The sequence below is a fragment of the Sceloporus occidentalis genome, unplaced genomic scaffold (assembly GCF_023333645.1).
Source record: "Sceloporus occidentalis isolate IW3139 unplaced genomic scaffold, rSceOcc1.0.p SCAF_32, whole genome shotgun sequence".
NCBI lineage: Eukaryota > Metazoa > Chordata > Lepidosauria > Squamata > Phrynosomatidae > Sceloporus > Sceloporus occidentalis.
The window spans coordinates 7,357,472-7,376,150 of NW_028317012.1; the positions used below are offsets into that span (position 1 = coordinate 7,357,472).

Below are 18,679 nucleotides of genomic sequence, written 5' to 3' on the forward strand. Positions count from 1 at the left end.
AGCGGTGTGCTATGTGCTGTTTGTAATACAGTACATGCATTTTCATGAGATTTAGCTGTATATGTTGTAATTTATTGTGAAGATCCTGTTATTTAATGTTTACTATAGTATAGTGTAGTCACTATAGTATAGTGTGGTATATATATATGTGGTCACAGCACATTGTCATGGAGAGAATGGGAACCTCTGAAGAGATGAAGGTAGTAATGTTTATTAGGCAAAAATACATATTTACACATTTTGGTTGTGAAATGTGTAAATGGGAAATTCAACTAGAGTACATAGGACAAAACAGACCGTATTGGAAGAGAGGTGTAGAAGGGGCATACAGTGCTAATGAGAGATTGACAGATAGGCAGATGAGTGCAGGATTATTCTCCAGTCAATCTGATTATCTCTCCACCTTGGACTCTCTCTTCTCCTGCACTGAAAATCTTTGTTTGTTTCTCTCTCATACTCCTAAGACCCACCCTTGAAGGTGTAACACAGAATCCTTTGCACTTCTTTTCCTGCCCTTCACTCAGAATGGTCCTCTTTAAGGCCAAATTCAATTTCCAAAGGCGTGTAAAGCTTGCTCAAACTCTATGGCTTCTCTCGTGGCTCGCTGTCCTTATAGGATGCCTGACTTTTGGAATAGGGATTTTCCTAAAGGTGCAACTTTGGATACACAATGAGATAATGGATAACACAGCAGCACACGCTGTCCCAAGTACAGTGATAACAGCTGGGTTGGTAGGTATCCTCCTTGGTCTCTATGCAGGAAAGATCAGCCAAGACTCCCTGGATATTGCCAAGTACCCACGATGGAAACCCTTTATGATGCCCTTTTTTTTTGTTTCTGTATTGAGCTGCATGATTTGCCTAGCTGCGCTAGTTTTAAGTGTTGCAATGAGAGGGACTCTGGAGGAATCACTAAAAATTGGGCTACAGAATGGAATCAGGTTTTACAAAGATACAGATACCCCAGGTCGTTGTTATCAGAAGAAGTCAATGGACAAGCTACAAATGGAATACCAGTGCTGTGGAAACAATCATTACAAAGATTGGTTTGAGGTACAATGGATCAGCAATCGCTACTTGGACTTTGGCTCCAAGGAAGTGAAAGAGTGAGTAAGTTATTTTAGTATATATACAAGACAATAATGGTTATTATTAATCATAATTTCTGCATGGGAGTTGAAGCCAGCTATTAGGGCTTAGCCGGCCTTTCATAATGCAAGGCTCTTTTTTCTTCAAGAAATCTAATTGATTTAATTATTCATTTTACAAGGCCAACCACAATGTCCTTACTGCAGAAGCTTACTGAGGTTGGACCTTTATAATTTATAAAGTCAGTGAGTTGAAACTGCAACTCTTCTGCAATTTATTTTGGCAATTACCACTTCAATGAGTAAACCCCATAGTGAGAAATAGCTATAACTGCATTGCTTTAATGCATGAGGTTTATGATTTACAGATTTATTTATTTTTCCTTACTATGTGCATGTATTGTATAACAAATGTAACTGTTGCTTTACCCGAATGGTAAATAAATTAGACTGTATTTGATAAGCACCTTTTCTTATTTGATCTTTCATCCAACCTGCTTAAACATATCTTATTTCTACAGTCGCATAAAAAGTAATGTGGATGGCCGATACCTGATGGACAGTGTCCCATTCAGTTGTTGTAATCCAAGCTCCCCACGGCCTTGCATCCATATCCAGATCACCAACAACTCAGCCCATTACAGCTACAACTATCAGACGGATGAGCTGAATATTTGGGTGAGGGGTTGCAGGGAGGTACTACTAGGTTACTACACTGGAATCATGGCCACCAACGGGGTAGCTGTCACTCTGTCCTTTATTCTGGAGGTGAGTGGTGTAACAAGCATTTATTATACAACCCCCCACACACACACACAATAATGAATTTCCTATAGTAGTTTGCAAAACCTAGGCAACATTGTATAGATTGCAAATCCACGAGACTAGGCCCTTCTAGTACAGCAGCTAGTTTTTGTGGGTCCATAGCAAAACCCTTATCGGAGATTATGTAGCCTAAGAACCTCACTTGTGATTGGTGGACCATTTCGAGTTTACGGATCAAACCCTGTTCTCGTAATCTCTGTAAGACCCTAGTGACATCCACAGTAGTGGGTCTCCAAGGAAGGAAACTGGATAAGGTTGGCATCCAGGTAAATGACCTCATACAATGTCATTAATTCTTAGAAGATAGCGTTGCATTGACTGAAGGGCATTACGGAATACTCATAGTGCCCGTTCCTGGTGTTAAATGCCATTTTCCAATCGTGCCTTTATTTGACTCTTATAAAATAGTATGCACCTCTAGTTTGGTGAAGACCGTAGCTCCCTTAAGGCGGTCACAAAGTTCAGTGATTAACGGAATTGGGCAAGCGTTTTATTGGTAATGTGATTGAGTAATTGGTAATTGAGTGACTGGTAATTGTAATTAATACATGGCCTCAACTCGCCAATCAAAAACATGCTGCAGCTGGAGAAGTAGATTTATGAATGACCCCCTGTGATAGCGCATCTGCAATAGACTCCTCCATGGCTTTGTTCTCTGCAGCAGACAGGGTGTATGCACAGCCATAAGGAGGTATGGCTCCAGGTTGCAGGTCTATGGCAAAGTCATAAGACCTGTGGGGAGGTAGAGTACCTGCCCGTACTTTATTGAACACATCACTGTACTCCTCGTATTCCTTAGGGAGCGAAGATACAGAGGACTTACATATGTACAGCCTACTGAAACAATTAGCAGCACACAGAGGACCAGGACATAGCAGCTGTGCGCCGTTTTCTTGTTTTTGCAACCAAGGACCACCGGAAAATGAAATATATTTCATATATATTTGCCTTACTTGGAATTGCAATGTTTCATGGTGAGGAGCCCCTACAGCCACAGTCAAGGGAACACTCTTGTGAGTACAACAACCCAACGGGGGTATCACTGTACTCTGGAGATGTTGCTAAACACATATTGGAGAGTTTTGTGATAGTGACATATACTAGGAGCTGTAAATTACCGTATTTGCTCGATTATAAGACAAGGTTTTTTTCAGAGCAAATGCTCTGAAAAATACCCCTCGTCTTATAATCGGGGTCGTCTTATAATCAGACCTCAAATAGGTCTGACTATGAGACGACTAAGATCCAGATCCCCCGCAGCTGCAGGGGACCTGGATCCTCCTGTCTCCCCCCCCGCCCCACTTACCGGTACTTCTGAGTCCCCGGTGTGTAGCTGGGGCAGCGTGTAGATGTCTACGCGATTCACGTAGACAACTTCCACTGCAGCAGGAAGGAGGTGTGGCCGCACCGGTGCGGGGAACTCTGATCTCTGACAGTCGGGGAAGGTCTGCGCGATGGACGCAGACAACCCCCGCTGATAGCCACGCCTCCTTCCGGCTGCAGCGGAAGTTCGTGGGATCTACACGCTGCCCCGGCTACATGACAGGGAAGTCAGAAGCACCAGTAAGTTTTGGGGGGGCGGGGGAGTGTTAAATGGGGGGCATAAGGCATTTCTGGAGGCAGAGTGCTCTGTTAAATGCCTTTTAACCCCCTTAATGCCACTCTGCATCCAGAAATGCCGTTTTAACCCTCTATACGCCACTCTGCCTCCTGAATGCCTTAAACATCCCTATATGCCACTCTTCCCCATAATATGCCTTTTAACCCTCTAAATGCCAGAGTGGCATATAGGGGTATAAGGCATTTCTGGAGGCAGAGTGGCACATTGGGGGTCAAAAGGCATATCATGGGGCACAGTGGCATATAGGGTTAAAAGGCATATCATGGGGCACAGTGGCATTTAGAGGGTTAAAAGGCATATCATGGGGCACAGTGGCATATAGGGGGTATAAGGCATTTCTGGGGAAGATGTGCATAACTGGGGGGCAGGTTGGAAAATAGAAGGAAATAAAACCAAAATATTTTTCTCAATCATAGCTTTTATTAGATGAATTAACATTTACTGGTAAAACTTTTTTCCTATAGGGTCGTCTTATATTCAGGCTTTTTCTTTTTTTTTCCTAAATTAATATTCAGATTTGCTCGTCTTATAATCGAGCAAATACGGTAATACCTTAAAGTATAATATGTGTGGGAAAAATACAAACAAAATACTACTGCATACTTTGACAAAGGCTGGTGGTAAAATGTGTGCATGGAAAGAGTTAAAATACCAGCATTTGAAACCCTGGGGATGGTAGCTTTCAAAATATATGGTTTTATTGGGCACATTGAATTGGCCAGGATCAAAGATGTACCAAATAGGTCATGGGCAGTGAATCACCAAATTTCAAAGTTCAACATTTAAAAATGCGCTTGCCCCAAATGTGACCCTTTTCCCCCCAAAGACAAACCCATGAATGGGTGGTTTCAATGTGCTCCGGAGATGTTGCTGAACACATATTGTTGTCTGACAGTGACATATAGCAGGACCTGTAAATTCATTCCTGAAGTAACACAAAAAAAACGACTACCACTTGTAATTATTGCCCCCATAACATGCATAAAAGAAGAAAAAATACATAAAAACATTGGGTATTTCTAAACTCAGAACAAATAGTAGAATCTATTTAGCAGGTTTTTTCATTAGCTTTTATAGATGAGTAAAAGAAAGTAAAAGTCATTTTTTCTCCATATTTTATACTTTTTTTTAATAGTAAATTATATGATACAAACAAAAACAATATATAACTTGTGTGGGTTCAGTAAATAGGAAAAAAGAAAATTACAACTAAACATGAGCACTGCAGAAATGTTAAATCAGCCATTCTCACGAAGGTGTTAAACTACCGAGGAATATAAAGAATAGTGCACTTGATGAGGATGTCTTTTGAGTTTATGTTTAGAACTCCCTGAAGATTCAAAGGCCATCTTCTCCATTGATCACTGCATCTGAATCATACAATTCAAAAACTGTTTTTGAAAATAAAAAAAATGTAACTGTAAGGCACTAATGTCTTGATACCAGGGTTCTCCGTTGTCCTCTGGATTCGGCGGAGGAACACACTCCACTGCAAAGTGTGGCCACCTTATAAATATTTATAAGGTGATCCACGACCTCGACCAAGGTAGTGGCCACACTACTGACGTTCAGGAAAGGCCACCAAGCAATTTAGAGCCACAATACCTGTATGCCAGTGCACAGTTGTACTGTAGCTCCCTAGTGGATATCCCTGCTTTTTCAGCATTCTCCTGAGCCCTCTTCTTTTGTGTATGTTCCTGACCTTGGTTGTTTCCTTTATCGTCTGTGACATCTGGCATCCTGATCCTGTCTGTGAAATGCTTTTTCATGACCTCTATCCTAACCCTGGCTGAGCCATATATCTGTCAGTGACCTCTAGTATTCTGACCCAGTTTATTTACACATGCTTTTATTTTAATCCCCTTCAGGGGAACATCTTTAGGGGATTTTGGCTAGAACTGCAGTCTAGCCTGCAAAACATATCCTTCCTGCAACATGGTGGCCATTATACAACATAGTCGCTGACTCCTGCTTTCCACTAGGGCTGCAACAACTCATCGACAAAATCGATAATAATCGATAATTAAAATCGTTGCCAACGAATTTCATTATCAATTAGTTGAATCGATTTAATCGATTATAAAATGCTCTGAAAAATACCCCTTGTTTTATAATCCGACCTATCACTAACGGCAGTTACTACCACCCAGTCCCTCCCTGCAGTCACTCTGACGATTGGCCCTGCCCTTTCCTTACACACTGCTCAGCAATTTATCTAACGGTAAGTATAAAATTAATATTTGGGGTGCTGAAAGTTAGGGGAGGTGGGGGTTAATTTAGGGGCAGTTATGGTTGATGGGGTCTTTATGGTTAATTTAAGGGCAGTTATGGTTAATGAGGTCTTTAGGGTTAATTTAGGGGCAGTTATGGTTGATGGTTGATGGGTTGTTTAGGGTTAATTTAGGGGCAGTTATGGTTGATGGGGTCTTTATGGTTAATTTAAGGGCAGTTATGGTTAATGGGATCTTTAGGGTTAAGTTAGGGGCAGTTATGGTTGATGGGGTCGTTAGGGTTAATTTAGGGACAGTTATGGTTAATGGGGTCTTTAATGCTGAGGACTTAGAGTTAATTAATTTATTTAATAAGGTTAACTTAAGCTGCAGTTATAGGTAAAAGGGTGCAAACTAAGGGGAATCTAAATCCTGGGGGCAGTGAAGATTAATCCTCTATTTATTTATAAAAGTATTGTGTCAGTGTGCTGTGAACGAGTGAATCTATGAGGGCACCATGGCATATCTGGGGGGGTATAAAAGGCATATTTGGGGAGGATGGGGTGGCATATCAGGGGGCACAGTGGCATATCAGGGGGTATAAGGCATATAGCGTATATAAGGCATATGTGGGGAGGACGAAGTGGCATATCTGGAGGTATGTGGCATATCTGGGAGGCAGTGTGACAAGCCTGGGCTCAAATGTGCATAACTGGGGGGGGGCAGGTTGGGAAATAAAAACAAGAAATGCATTTTTATCAGTTTCTTCTATTTTGCTGTTTGTTTTTAACATTCTGTTTGTTAAATTATTTTAAAGAAATGAAACATTTACATTTATTTTTTTATCCGATTAATCGAAAAAATAATTGGCCAACCTATCGACTATGATATCACATCCCTTTATCATCTGCAGCATGTGAAATCAAAAAAAGCAGAAACTGAAGACATAGGAACAGATACTGATGGAAGTAGCTCAGGAAATAAAACTGATAAGCCTCTTTACTCTCCTATGGAGAGCAGGTATGGCCACAAAAAAGGTGACATGTCATGGGCTTCTAGAGGGGACTGAGTGCCAGCCTCCTTCCTACAGACTACGGCCCTGGTATGGAGTGCCACATTTCCCAAGGTACAAGAGACTCTAAAGACTGGAGCTCAGACAGATTTAGAATTCCTGCATTTTGGGAGGGGGTTTATGTGTGGCTTTCCATCGGGTCAGGACTTATAGGACAGAGACCTCTATGGCCAGTATTTGCAGCTGGATCTGATATCCAGCAGGTTTCAGCCAGAAGTCAGGGAACTGCCCATGCTCTCCACAGACTACAATAGCAACCCGCTACTGGGCTGAGGTGGGCTAAGTGCAAATACTCAGCCGTGTGCAAAGGAGGACCTGATAGAGAACTGTGTGTGGCTTGCTGTGTCTATTGTATGTAAATTACCCCCTTGTACTGTTTAACCCCTTCAGGACTGGGTTTTTGTTACTAAGGTTGCGCTAAAAGACCAGAGCCGTTTTTGTGTTTTTGCTATGTCTTTCTTCAACTGTAATTACTCTCTTCTCAATTAGTGCACCCACACAAATCATGTATTATTTTTTTCAGCACAAGTAGGACTTTCATTTGAAACCATATTAAGCTGGGTAGTACATTGTTTTGTTTGAAATAAACTTGAAAAGGTGGGGGGAAAATGAAAAAAAAACAACAAATTTTTTAACAGTTTTGTATACATACAAATTGTACACACATTGAACCAATGGGGCAAATATTGCAAGACATACATCACATTTGTAAAATTTTAATTTTTTCAATTTTGGCATGGTAGGCTAATAACTGCAATAGTTGTCACAGATACTGATTATCCCCACAAAAATTATATGTTTATGAACAGTAGATAAGTCAAGGTGTACAACTAGGGTCATTTTGACACTTTTCAAACAGGGATTTTATCACCAACTGCTGACAAATTTTGAGGTATTTTTATATTTTTGTGGGGTTTTTTGCATCTGTTGCAATGTTACTTTATATTTCATATTATATTTTGTATAGAATATGTGCAACTGCAGAAAAATTGTGTTCACCAACATCCCCCGTGTCACGGTCAGGACTACTTGCCAAGCCGTGACTGTGTGGAGGGCATGGGCATGAAGGGGTTAATAGCACCAGGCCTCTGGATTTACTAACTTCACCCCTTAACAAGGCATAAATTAGACCAAATTACCATATAAAACGACGACCCCCAACTTTTCCAGTTAAAATATAGAGTTTGGGCTATACTCGCCGTATAAGACTACCCCTCTACCCAGTATACAACATCCAGCCAATCACGGCAAGCGATGTACCTTACTGGTGATTGGCTGGTTGTTGTATACAAAGCCTGCTTGGATTGGGTGGGTCAGCTCTCCCTAACATATGCCTGTCCACACACACATGTATAGACGTACACTGCCCTCACACACCCCTTCCTTTACACACATATACATGTACACACCAGCTTACAAACACACATATACACGTACACTGCCCATACACAGACATATACATACATACACTGCCCTTACACACACACACACACACATATATATATCTACACATACTAACATACGCCTGTCCATACATACACATTTATACACTGCCCTCACCACACACCCCTGCCTTTACACACACTGCCACTCTGTGTGTGTCTCCCGAGATATGCTGCCACTCTGTGTCCCCCCTGAGATATGCTGCCACTCTGTCCCCCCCCGAGATGTGCCCCCCTCCCCTAGACTTACCAGTGCAGACTCCCGGAGTCCCAGGTGTCTTGCGCGGCCGGCAGGGGACATCTATTCTACGCAGAACGGTATACAACTTCCGGTGCCGGCACTTTCGCGGGGGTTTACGCGCATCGCCACTGCCGGTGAACGTCTGTGTGATGCACTTAGACAACCTCCCGTGCCGGAAAACACCCCTCTGACCACATGGCCAATTATATGACACCTTCCCCAAGAATTGGTTCCCATCTTTGATGTGCCAATAAGTTATGGTGGGGTAAAGGTGATGGAAACCCCTCCACTTAAGATAGGAATGGAGTTCCTATAACTCAGGGTCCTTATCTGTTAGGCCATGAATCACCACAGGGGTCATTTGGGAAGATGACACCTCTTGCCAGAAGAGATACAGAGGGCATTCACAAAGAAACACATTTAAATCAACCTCAGATTAACTCATGGAATGCTAATACAAAGGAACAAACCACCTCTGCTAGATTACCCTTCCATGCATCCACTACATTATATGAGTTAATCATGACACCCCGGTTCCAACAAGGCCTCACATGCATGGTTCATGCATTTTTTGAGGAAGTTATGAGGGCAAAACTGGAACATGCGGTTTACTGGGCCCATATCCCATTTGGGACATTTTCGAAGCCCCCCACTGTAAATTACCCCAAAAAAGTATATGTTTATGAACAGTAGACAGGTCAAGGTGTTCAACTAGGGTCATTTTGACAGTTTTCAGGCAGCCATTTCTTCACTGATGTCTGCCAAAGTTCACAGAAAATTTATTTTATTGCGTTTTTAACGCATACATTTCAATGTTGCATTGAATTTCTTGCACACCATAAGTGTAACAGTGGTAGAAAGTGAAGGTTGACTAGTTAGTGTTAGTTGACTTGTTACTGACAAGTTTAGGCCACTGACATTCATCAGGGAGACCGATCAATAATCAGTGACTTAAAATGTCACCGACAAGTGATCAGGTAATAAGTATGTATTTTTTTATTAATATTTTTTTTCCACTTTACAAAGGCAGGGTCATCCAGGGGCTGCCATAATGATAAGATCACTCCTATTGGCCAAGAGTGATCTGATCATCATCAGCCCACTTACTAAACTCACAGCATTTGACCTGGAAGCACCCTGGACTTGCTCAATTGGAGCACAGCATTGAGTGATGTTTAGTTCCCACAAGCTTGTGGGGACAAATGTTAACCCATGCAATGCCGCAATTGTGTCATACGCTGCACTGTCGCTCTCATGGAGTGATCAGGCAGCAGGGGAGGGTTGGGGCTGGTTTCCACACTCATGTGGAGACCGAAGAACCCTCTCCCCCTGTCCCTGAAGCTGCCTCTGGCAGCCGGAACGCAATTGCTGGTCTATAGGGAGGACTCTCTTTGATCACTCCTGTAGACTTCCATGCCTACAGGCGTGATCAAAGGGCTTGTGGAGGCTTGTTTTTGCTGTTGTTGGTCTGCCTGGGCTTCCAGGCAGACCACCAGCAGCAGCGTTCTGTACAAAACGGGTATTAACCCCTAAAATACTGCGACTGCGATCAGGCAACAGGGGGATGTTGTGTTGTGATCCAATCAACACACAACCCCCTTCCCTGAAGCCGCCTGTGGCAGCTGAAAACGCGATTGCTGGTTTTCCTGCAATCGTGTTTTCAGCCTACGGAATCACTCTGTGATCCAGACACCTGGGCAGACAGCAGCAGCAGCGCCCCCGCGATCACCACTGTGGTGGCATTTTTTTTGGATGAGCTACGTGGTACGTCCCGCTCTGACGGCGATATGTGACCAGGAAGTACCAGGTACGTCCCGGTACTGAAGGGGTTAAATACCCCTGTGTTTTCACCTCAAGATCAGTGTTGTCTGAGCCTTGGGGTGTGCTGCTATGATGCTTTTCAGGACAATAGTCACACTCAGCTAAGCTTCGGCTATCCACAGTGCCAACGCAGCTCCGGTGCAGTGACTTCCCCTCTTATCTCTACAACACTGGTTCTGTCTGGCGCTGAAGGGGTTAATTGTCGGTGTCCCAGCAGGCGGAAGCAACATTCGGTGGGAGTACCTAGTCAGGGTACAGGGCATCCCTTCACATGCCCTTTAGGATATCCTGACTTTTTTGCAGTTGCAGGTATATCTCCTTCCTGCTGCATGAAGGCCTGGCTTTTTCCCTGTTGACAGAAGCCAGCATTGTAACCTTACAATTGAAAATCAACCCCAGAGTTTATTCCTGTGATTTCATCCTTTCATGTCAATCCGTTGGTTCTTATCCACATCATCCTAAATTAAATTGTCCAGATTATTAAAATCTGGCGACATTTTTATTTTTCATTGGCAAAGGGTAAAAAACTTTTATAAGAATTTTCTCTTCAAGCTATATATGCAGTGTATTTGGTATATGTTTATGAAGTGATTGTATGATGTATACATTTTTTCTCACATTTGTCAATGAGATAAAAATAAAAATACTTAGAATCTTTAGGGCAGATTGAGTATCATGGGCCTGGTACTGAGGATTAAAATAGAAAGAATCTAAACTCCTCGGCATCGATGTGTACTGGATAAAGATGACATCAATGCGAGGCAGATTAAATAGGATAGAATCTTATGTGATAGGATTGGGAGTATATCAGTACACTAAAAATGTAATCATACACGGGACACCTGAAGGCACAATTTAGTGCCACTAATCCTTTTCAATAAAATATGAAGATTGAAATAGAGTAAATAACACAGGCTCTACCACACCAACACCCACACACACCAGGACAGGACAGGCTCTGCTACACTGACACCCACATCTGGACAGGTAAGCTACAAACAAAAAAAAAAAGTATTTTCCACACTGCTGCGTCGTCGTGTTTTTGCCCCCTTCTGTATCGCCCCCAGCCAGCACTATGTGTATTTATGCCCCCAGCCTGCCCCTCTCTTTAGTATTGATTTATATAATAGCCCCAGCTGCCCCCCTTCTGGATTGATGCCGCCGGCCCAGATAAAATGCTGCCCTGCAGTATGGGGGATGTATATCTGACTAGTTGGTTCCCTTCCATGGGTCTATACATCCTCCATACTGTAGGGCAGCATTTAATTTGGGATGGTCAGCAATATTAATCACCAAAAACGAACAAACTACCAATAATGGTAGAAATACGTGCACTGTACATATATAAACACCAAAACCTAATGCAAGGAGAGCACGTAAGGAAAAAAGGTATATATAAAGTAAATCTTTATTAACCCCTTCAGGACCGGGATTTTGATACTAACGTGTCGGTAAAGGACCGGAGCCGTTTTTGTGTTTTTGCCATGTCTTTCTTCAACTGTAATTTCTCTCTTATCAATTGGTGCACCCACACAAATCATATATTGTTTTTTTCAGCACAAGTAGGGCTTTCATTTGAAACCATATTAAGCTGGGTAGTACATTTAGTTTTGGGTAGTTTTGTTTGAAATAAACTGGAAAAAGTGGGGAAAAAATGAAAAAAAACGCCTTTTTTTACAGTTTTGTATACATACAAATTGTACACACATTGAATTATCCCAAATATTTTCATTAAGTTGTCCTGATTTGGAAACCACCCAACATGGCCAGGATTTTTATCTATTTTGACCAGTATAGGGAAAATATTGCAAGGCATCCATCACGTTTTTGAAATGTAATTTTTTTCTAATTTGGCATGGTAGTCTAATAACTGCAATAGTTGTCACAGATACTGATTATCCCCCCAAAATTATATGTTTATGAACAGTAGATAAGTCAAGGTCTACAACTAGGGTCATTTTGACACTTTTCAAACAGGGATTTTATCGCCAATTGCTGCCAAATTTTGAGGTATTTTTTTTTTTGCATATGTTGCAATGTTGCTTTAGATTTTATATTATATTTTGTATAGAATATGTGCAACTGCAGAAGAAAACACCAAATTGTGTTCACCAACATCCCCCGGTTCCAACAAGGCCTCACATGCATGGTTCATGCATTTTTTGAGGAAGCTATGAGGGCAAAACTGAAACATGCGCATTTTACTTTTCAAATTTGGAATTTTCAGAAATTGGTTTCCTGGGTCCATATCCCATTTGGGACATTTTGGAAGCCCCCCACTGTAAATTACCCCATAAAAGTATATATTTATGAACAGTAGACGAGTCAAGGTGTTCAACTAGGGTAGTTTTGACAGTTTTCAGCCAGCCATTTCTTCACTGATGTCTGCCAAACTTCACAGGGAAATTATTTTATTGCGTTTTTAACGCATAAATTTCAATGTTGCAATTTATTTCTTGCACAGCATATGTGTAACACTGGAAGAAAACACCAAATTGTGTTCACCAACATCCCCTGGTTCCAACAAGGCCTCACATGCTTGGTTCATGCATATTTTGAGGAAGCTATGAGGGCAAAACTGGAACATGTGCATTTACATTTTTTTAAATATTTTTTTTTTAAGTGTAAGTGACAGGTTTAGGCCGCTGACATCAATCAGGGAGACCGATCAATAATCAGCGACTTAAAATGTCACCGACAAGTTATCAGGTAATAATTATGATTTTTTCATTTATTAATAATTTGTGTTTTTTCAGAATTACCCTAGATGACCCCTCTCTCTTTGTAGAGCAGGGTCATCCGTGGGCTGCCATAATGATCCAATCACTCCTATTGGCCAGGAGCGATCTGATCAGCCCAGCCCAGCATTTGACCTGGAAGCACCCTGGACTTTCAGGTCAGTGCTGTTATTTTTTTATTTATTTATTTTTTACATTTTTTTTATTTTTTTTTATTATTATTATTTTTTACATTTTTTTTTTTAACTCTTTCAATGCTGATGCTCCATTGAAGCACAGCATTGAGTGATATTTAGTCACCACAAGCTTGTGGGGACTAATATTAACCCCTGCAATGCTGCGATGGGGGTCATACACAATCGCAGCATTGAAGGGGTTAATTGAGGAAGAGGGGGGTAGGGGTTAACTGAGGAAGGGTGGGGGTGGGGGGGCTGGTCTTCACACTCACGTGGAGACCAAAGAACCCTGTCTCCCTGTCCCTGAAGCTGCCTCTGGCAGATGGGACACAATATCCAATAGACTGGAGAGTGTAGGGGAGGAGCCTCTTTGATCAGTCCTACAGGACTGATCAAAGGACTTCTGGGGGCTTGTTTTTGCTGTTGCTGGTCTGCCTGGGTTTCCACAAAACGGGAATTGCAGCATTGAAGGGGTTAACGCTGCACTGACGCTCTCATGGAGCGATCAGGCAGCAGGGGGGTGTTTGGTCAGGTCCCTGTGGCAGCTGAAACCACGATTGCAGATTTTTCTGCAATCGTGGTTTCTGCCTAGAGAATCACTCCGTGGGAGTGATCGTAGGCTTGGGGAGGGGCTCTGAGCGGCTCTGCTGGTCTGCCCAGACTCCTGGGCAGACAGCAGCAGCGCCCCCACGATCGCCACGATTGTGGCGATGTGGGGGCGGTTTTTGGAGGAGACGTACCTGGTACGTCCCGGTCTACCTGTGACTGTTAACCAGGACGTACCAGGTACGTCCCGGTCCTGAAGGGGTTAAACAATATGATTAAATACATATAAAAAATATATATAATAAAAAAGCATCTCGGCACCAAGACACATATAGGAAGGTACATATGAACAAGGGCACAGGACTACAGGAACTACGATGGAAATACGTATCTATATGAAGGCACAAATAAGAAACACAAGGATGACCACAGCGATAAAGTAAAAAGGAACAAATGAAATAACATACAGCAATGGTACATCAGTGCTCAAAAGTAACTAACCAAACCTAGAAACAAGGCGGAAAACAGCAAAAAGCCTGGTGATGAATGGTGCCAAGTCTAAACGTACCAACCTTTTTTCCTTATGTGCTCTCCTTGCATTAGGTTTTGGTGTTTATATGGTCAGCAATATGTAAAAGTTATGTGTCCTGGAAAACATGGCCGATGTTGTCACCCTTGCGTATTGCCCCCAGCTAGATCCACGTCAGCCATGGCACCCAGATTGGAAGCAGGACCTGCCATCCTAGCCTCAAACAGCCTCCCTGTGCCATGCCCCCCTTTCACATCCATGCTATCATACACATATTTATTAATAAACTCACTCACAAACATTCATATACTCATTTACAGATATATATTCATTCATTCACAGGTACACATTCATTCCCTCAATCACGCATACTCGTTCATACACCCTCCTCCACCCCTTTACCGGAACTGCAGATCTCGGTCAGCTTGCAGGCTTCTGGAGGGGCTGCCACTTCCCTTTGCGTTGCTCATACTCTGTGCTAATGATGTCCAGTTCATGAACGAATCGTTCTTTTTCGAATTAAGTGATTCTTTTCAAAGAACGGAATTAATCAGTTCAGTAGACTGAACGACTCATTTGTAACAATCCGGTTTGTATATCATTAACTGCACTGGTAATATGATCCTAGAGTGAGTCATCTGCACAGTACACAAACTCAGAGATCAGGTTAAAACAGCTTTTGAGTCAATAGCTCATCAGTTCACTGACCCAAAGAACCGCTCAGAGCAGCTCTGAATCATCAGTTCACGGATTCAGACTTCAGAGCATATTCAAGTCATCAGTATACAGTATAAACAATTATACTTTATAACTAAATACAGGATTAATCTTTATTGCCCCCAGGATTTAGATTCCCCTTAGTTTGCACCCCTTTACCTCTAACTGCACCTCAAGTTAACCTTATTAAATTAGCTCCTCAGTCCTCATCATTAAATTAACCCTAAAGATCCCATTAACCGTAAACTGCCTCTAAATTAAATCCGACCTCCCTTAACTTTCAGCACCCCAAATATTAATCTTATGTTTACTGTGAGTTTAGTTCCTGAGCAGCGTGGACACATATTACATTACTGTATAATACATTCGTGCGTAATGCAAATAAATAATCCTTTTTAGGCAGGAAGGAGGATTCATACACTATATTGAAAGGTGCAGGGCCAGTTATCAGTGTGAGTGCAGGGAGTGACTGGGAAGGAGTAACTGCTATGAGTCACATTAAGTGAACCAATGAATCGGTTCATTTTAATGAATCACTTGAAATTAACTGATTCACTTTACTGATCTGAACTTCCCATCACTACTCTGTGCGAGCACTTCTCTCGTATGGCCCAGGGGAAGCAGGAACGGAGTCATGTGATGTGACAAATTCATGTGACTCCACTGGGTTCCTGCTTCCCCTGGGCGGATTCAGGAGACGTTGCTCGCACAGCACTGTGCGAGCAACGCACAGTTAAGCAGCAGGGCCCCTGTGGAAGTTAATCTGGCCCGGCATCCGGGGACGTCTGGTCACCCTATCCTAAATCCAGCAATGCTAAGGAAAAGATTACATGCAATGGATGCTAAAATAAGCTTATAGATCTAGATTAATAGATCAACCCAATGGAAAAGGTGCCCTTATTTCTAGTCAATTTAGTGGAGTTTCTAGAAGTATCATTGCTCTTTGGATCAAGTGGATCTTAATTTAAATGCAAATTCCACAATTTCTATGGTTATATCATGGGGTAGAGCAGAAAATATCACAATGCTCCAAGATGATTTTGTCTTTGGGAGAATAAGTCAGGTCTTGGTTTTTTTTCTCTCTTTATGTTGCTATTATACCTCAATCTTGAGTGCTACACATGATATTGTGTAGCAGATAAGGTTCTTACCTGAACAATTACTTTTCCTGTTGTCATTTTGGTCAACCGAATGTTTGCATTATTTTTTTTCTGGTTTGTCTCTTATACATTTATTGCCCTATTTCTGTTTCCTACCCCTACCGTAGATAGGAGGAGCTTCACTTACCTTCAGTGTCCCCAAAGGACAGTTTTTTGGGGAAACGTGTAGACTGGAGGAAACCTAGAGTGTTTTGCAGTAGTATTATTGATATGATTTTGATTGAGATAATTTTGTTGGTTGGTATATAAATACTTTGGAGCTGAAATAACAACTGGCAAATTTAAAATTTCAGCCCATCAAGTCTGCTCATAGGCCACTGGCTCACTCAATGGCTCATGTAGGTCAAGTAAATATTTTAAGATATTTATTTTACATATATTACACACATATACAATGTTAGATTAAATGTTAGATTAAAGATAAATCACAAACTATTGTTCTAGAAAATTTGCTCAGTATATTTACACACGCTTTTGCTTTAATCCCCTTCAGGTCTTGGTCCTAGTCAGCCTACGCTATCTTCAGACTTCTATGGATATGATCAGCGGTCCTGAGGATGTGGAAGCTGAATCAGAGGGATTCCTTCTGGAAAAGGGTGTAGGGGATACTCTTAACAGCACAATAGAGAAAACTAAGGCCCTCTTTAAGTCCAATCAGGTGGGGACAAATGGTGGTGTGGAAGCCACAGCTAGCTAGGTACTTCAAAATGCTATGCTTAGAGACTTTAGAAATAGCTCAAATACGCTTCCACTTCCTTTGCAAAATAGATGATGGAGTGGGTTATCCCTATGTGTCAGACAAACTATGCATGTATGAGGGATGAGTCAGGGGTGATGGTCTTCCTAGTTGTAGCTGCTAAAATGTAGACTCAGAAGGCGTGAATAAAAGAAAAAAAAGAGAGAAACAGAGAGAGTGTAGTGCTGTGGGAAATACATATATACAAACAAAACCCCCCACATAATATGTAAGACTGCCATACTAATACACAAGTTCTGTTGTAGATACAGTCAAAGAATACTGCAGAGTAATATGGTGCACTGACAAATATACAAGTACTTCAAAAACAAAAACATGAACTAGAGGTGAAACATTCATGTTTCTAAGGAACACATCAGAGACGTTTGTACCACAAGTTGTTTATTTATGTGATAATCTCCAGACCCATTCTAAACATCTTTGCATTAAGCATTTGAAAAGGTTACAATATCATAAAATTACTCATTCCCAAAAAAACTGAAAACTCCCACAACCACATAAACCCTGATGGAATCACACACAGACCACTGCCACAGTACAGAGCTGACTATATATGACCCTTCATAAAAAAGCAACCATGGGAGTTTATATAACTTAACAGACTGTACCATGGAGATGAAAAAATAAAATCTCACTACGTGACATGTATAACTAAACAGCCAATCCAGCCTTTCTTCCAGGAGAAATGGGGCAGAGTGGCATTCCATAACACAACATTAATGCAGTAATTCATTTTACTTCAACTTATGACGGCTGAATAACAATGATTTTGTTACCTTGATAGATAGCAGCAATGACATTATCTGTATCAAGGTTTTGCTAATTTATTATGTTTTGTCCTTTATTTATTCAATCTACCCACCAGGACCTGAATTACATAATAAGATCTACCCACTAGTTAGATGAAATCTATACATGCAGGATTTTTTTTCTGTATTAAGAAAAAAAAGCCTTCTATTACTGTATTTACCTTTTTAGTGCTTGAGTGGTATGAAACTGCTAAACACTCAATGGGTTATGAATCCCCACTAAAACAAAGCCCCACTATGTATGCACTTTGGCTGCCCTGTTTGTATCCTATTAATACTCATACTTCAATCACAATATACACACACACACACACACACACACTTATATATATATACTACTGTTCAAAAGTTTGGGGTCACTTAGACATGTTCTTGTTTGTGAAAGAAACGCAAATGTTGGCCATTAACATATCAAATGAATTATAAATATAGTGTTCACATTGTTAATGTTGTAAATGACTATTGCTGCTGAAAACTGAGGCATACAGAAGTCCTTTATCAGCAATCAAAACTCCTGTGTCCCAACAGCGCATTGTATTGACTAATAAAAGTTTAAGTTTAAAAGGCTGATCATTGGGAAACCCTTTTAGAATTATGTTAGCACAGCTAGAAATTCCTTGTTTGTGTGACACCTCTGCACTAAGGTAATGTCTGTAAAGAAGGGTCTTCCTTCTGTATTAATACACCAATACATTCAAGTCTACGGTCTGCATGAAGATCATACCTTCCCGTGGGTCTAACCTTCAAATTAAGATCATACCCGTATGTTAGAATTTGAACCCTTCCCCTGTTTCTCCAGTGCTTCTTCTTGTTTGAGTTTTGGTTTTTCAGTCCGTGTATGCCAAACCCATACCTGAGGAGAAGAGAACTGTTTAGAGAAAAAATGGATAACAGACTAAACCTTATGTGAGAAATAAACTACACATT

The 18,679-nt window shown here is 41.4% G+C and overlaps 2 protein-coding genes across 2 annotated transcripts in view; one reads left to right on the forward strand and one right to left on the reverse strand.

Annotated features, from left to right (window-relative positions):
* The first annotated feature begins 525 nt into the window (after positions 1 to 525).
* Positions 526 to 16,883, forward strand: LOC149298604 (RDS/peripherin-like protein xRDS35). Its single transcript, XM_089487338.1, has 3 exons — positions 526 to 1,106; positions 1,610 to 1,856; positions 16,680 to 16,883. Exons 1-3 carry the CDS (start codon positions 526 to 528, stop codon positions 16,881 to 16,883), a joined length of 1,032 nt encoding a protein of 343 aa, XP_089343464.1.
* A 1,623-nt stretch (positions 16,884 to 18,506) lies between these two features.
* LOC149298605 (galactosylgalactosylxylosylprotein 3-beta-glucuronosyltransferase 3-like) overlaps positions 18,507 to 18,679 on the reverse strand; it is a 42,199-nt gene continuing 42,026 nt past the window's right edge. The window contains exon 5 of the mRNA XM_089487353.1: positions 18,507 to 18,605. Within this exon, the coding sequence (XP_089343479.1) occupies positions 18,507 to 18,605 (99 nt within the window). The remainder of the gene's footprint in view (positions 18,606 to 18,679) is intronic.

Bases quoted from the DNA above. Each gene is read 5' to 3' on its own strand.
- LOC149298604 (XM_089487338.1), top strand. From the start codon at position 526: ATGGTCCTCTTTAAGGCCAAATTCAATTTCCAAAGGCGTGTAAAGCTT. The intron at 1,107-1,609 runs GTGAGTAAGTTA...TTATTTCTACAG, and splicing joins GGCTCCAAGGAAGTGAAAGA to TCGCATAAAAAGTAATGTGG. The intron at 1,857-16,679 runs GTGAGTGGTGTA...AATCCCCTTCAG, and splicing joins CTCTGTCCTTTATTCTGGAG to GTCTTGGTCCTAGTCAGCCT.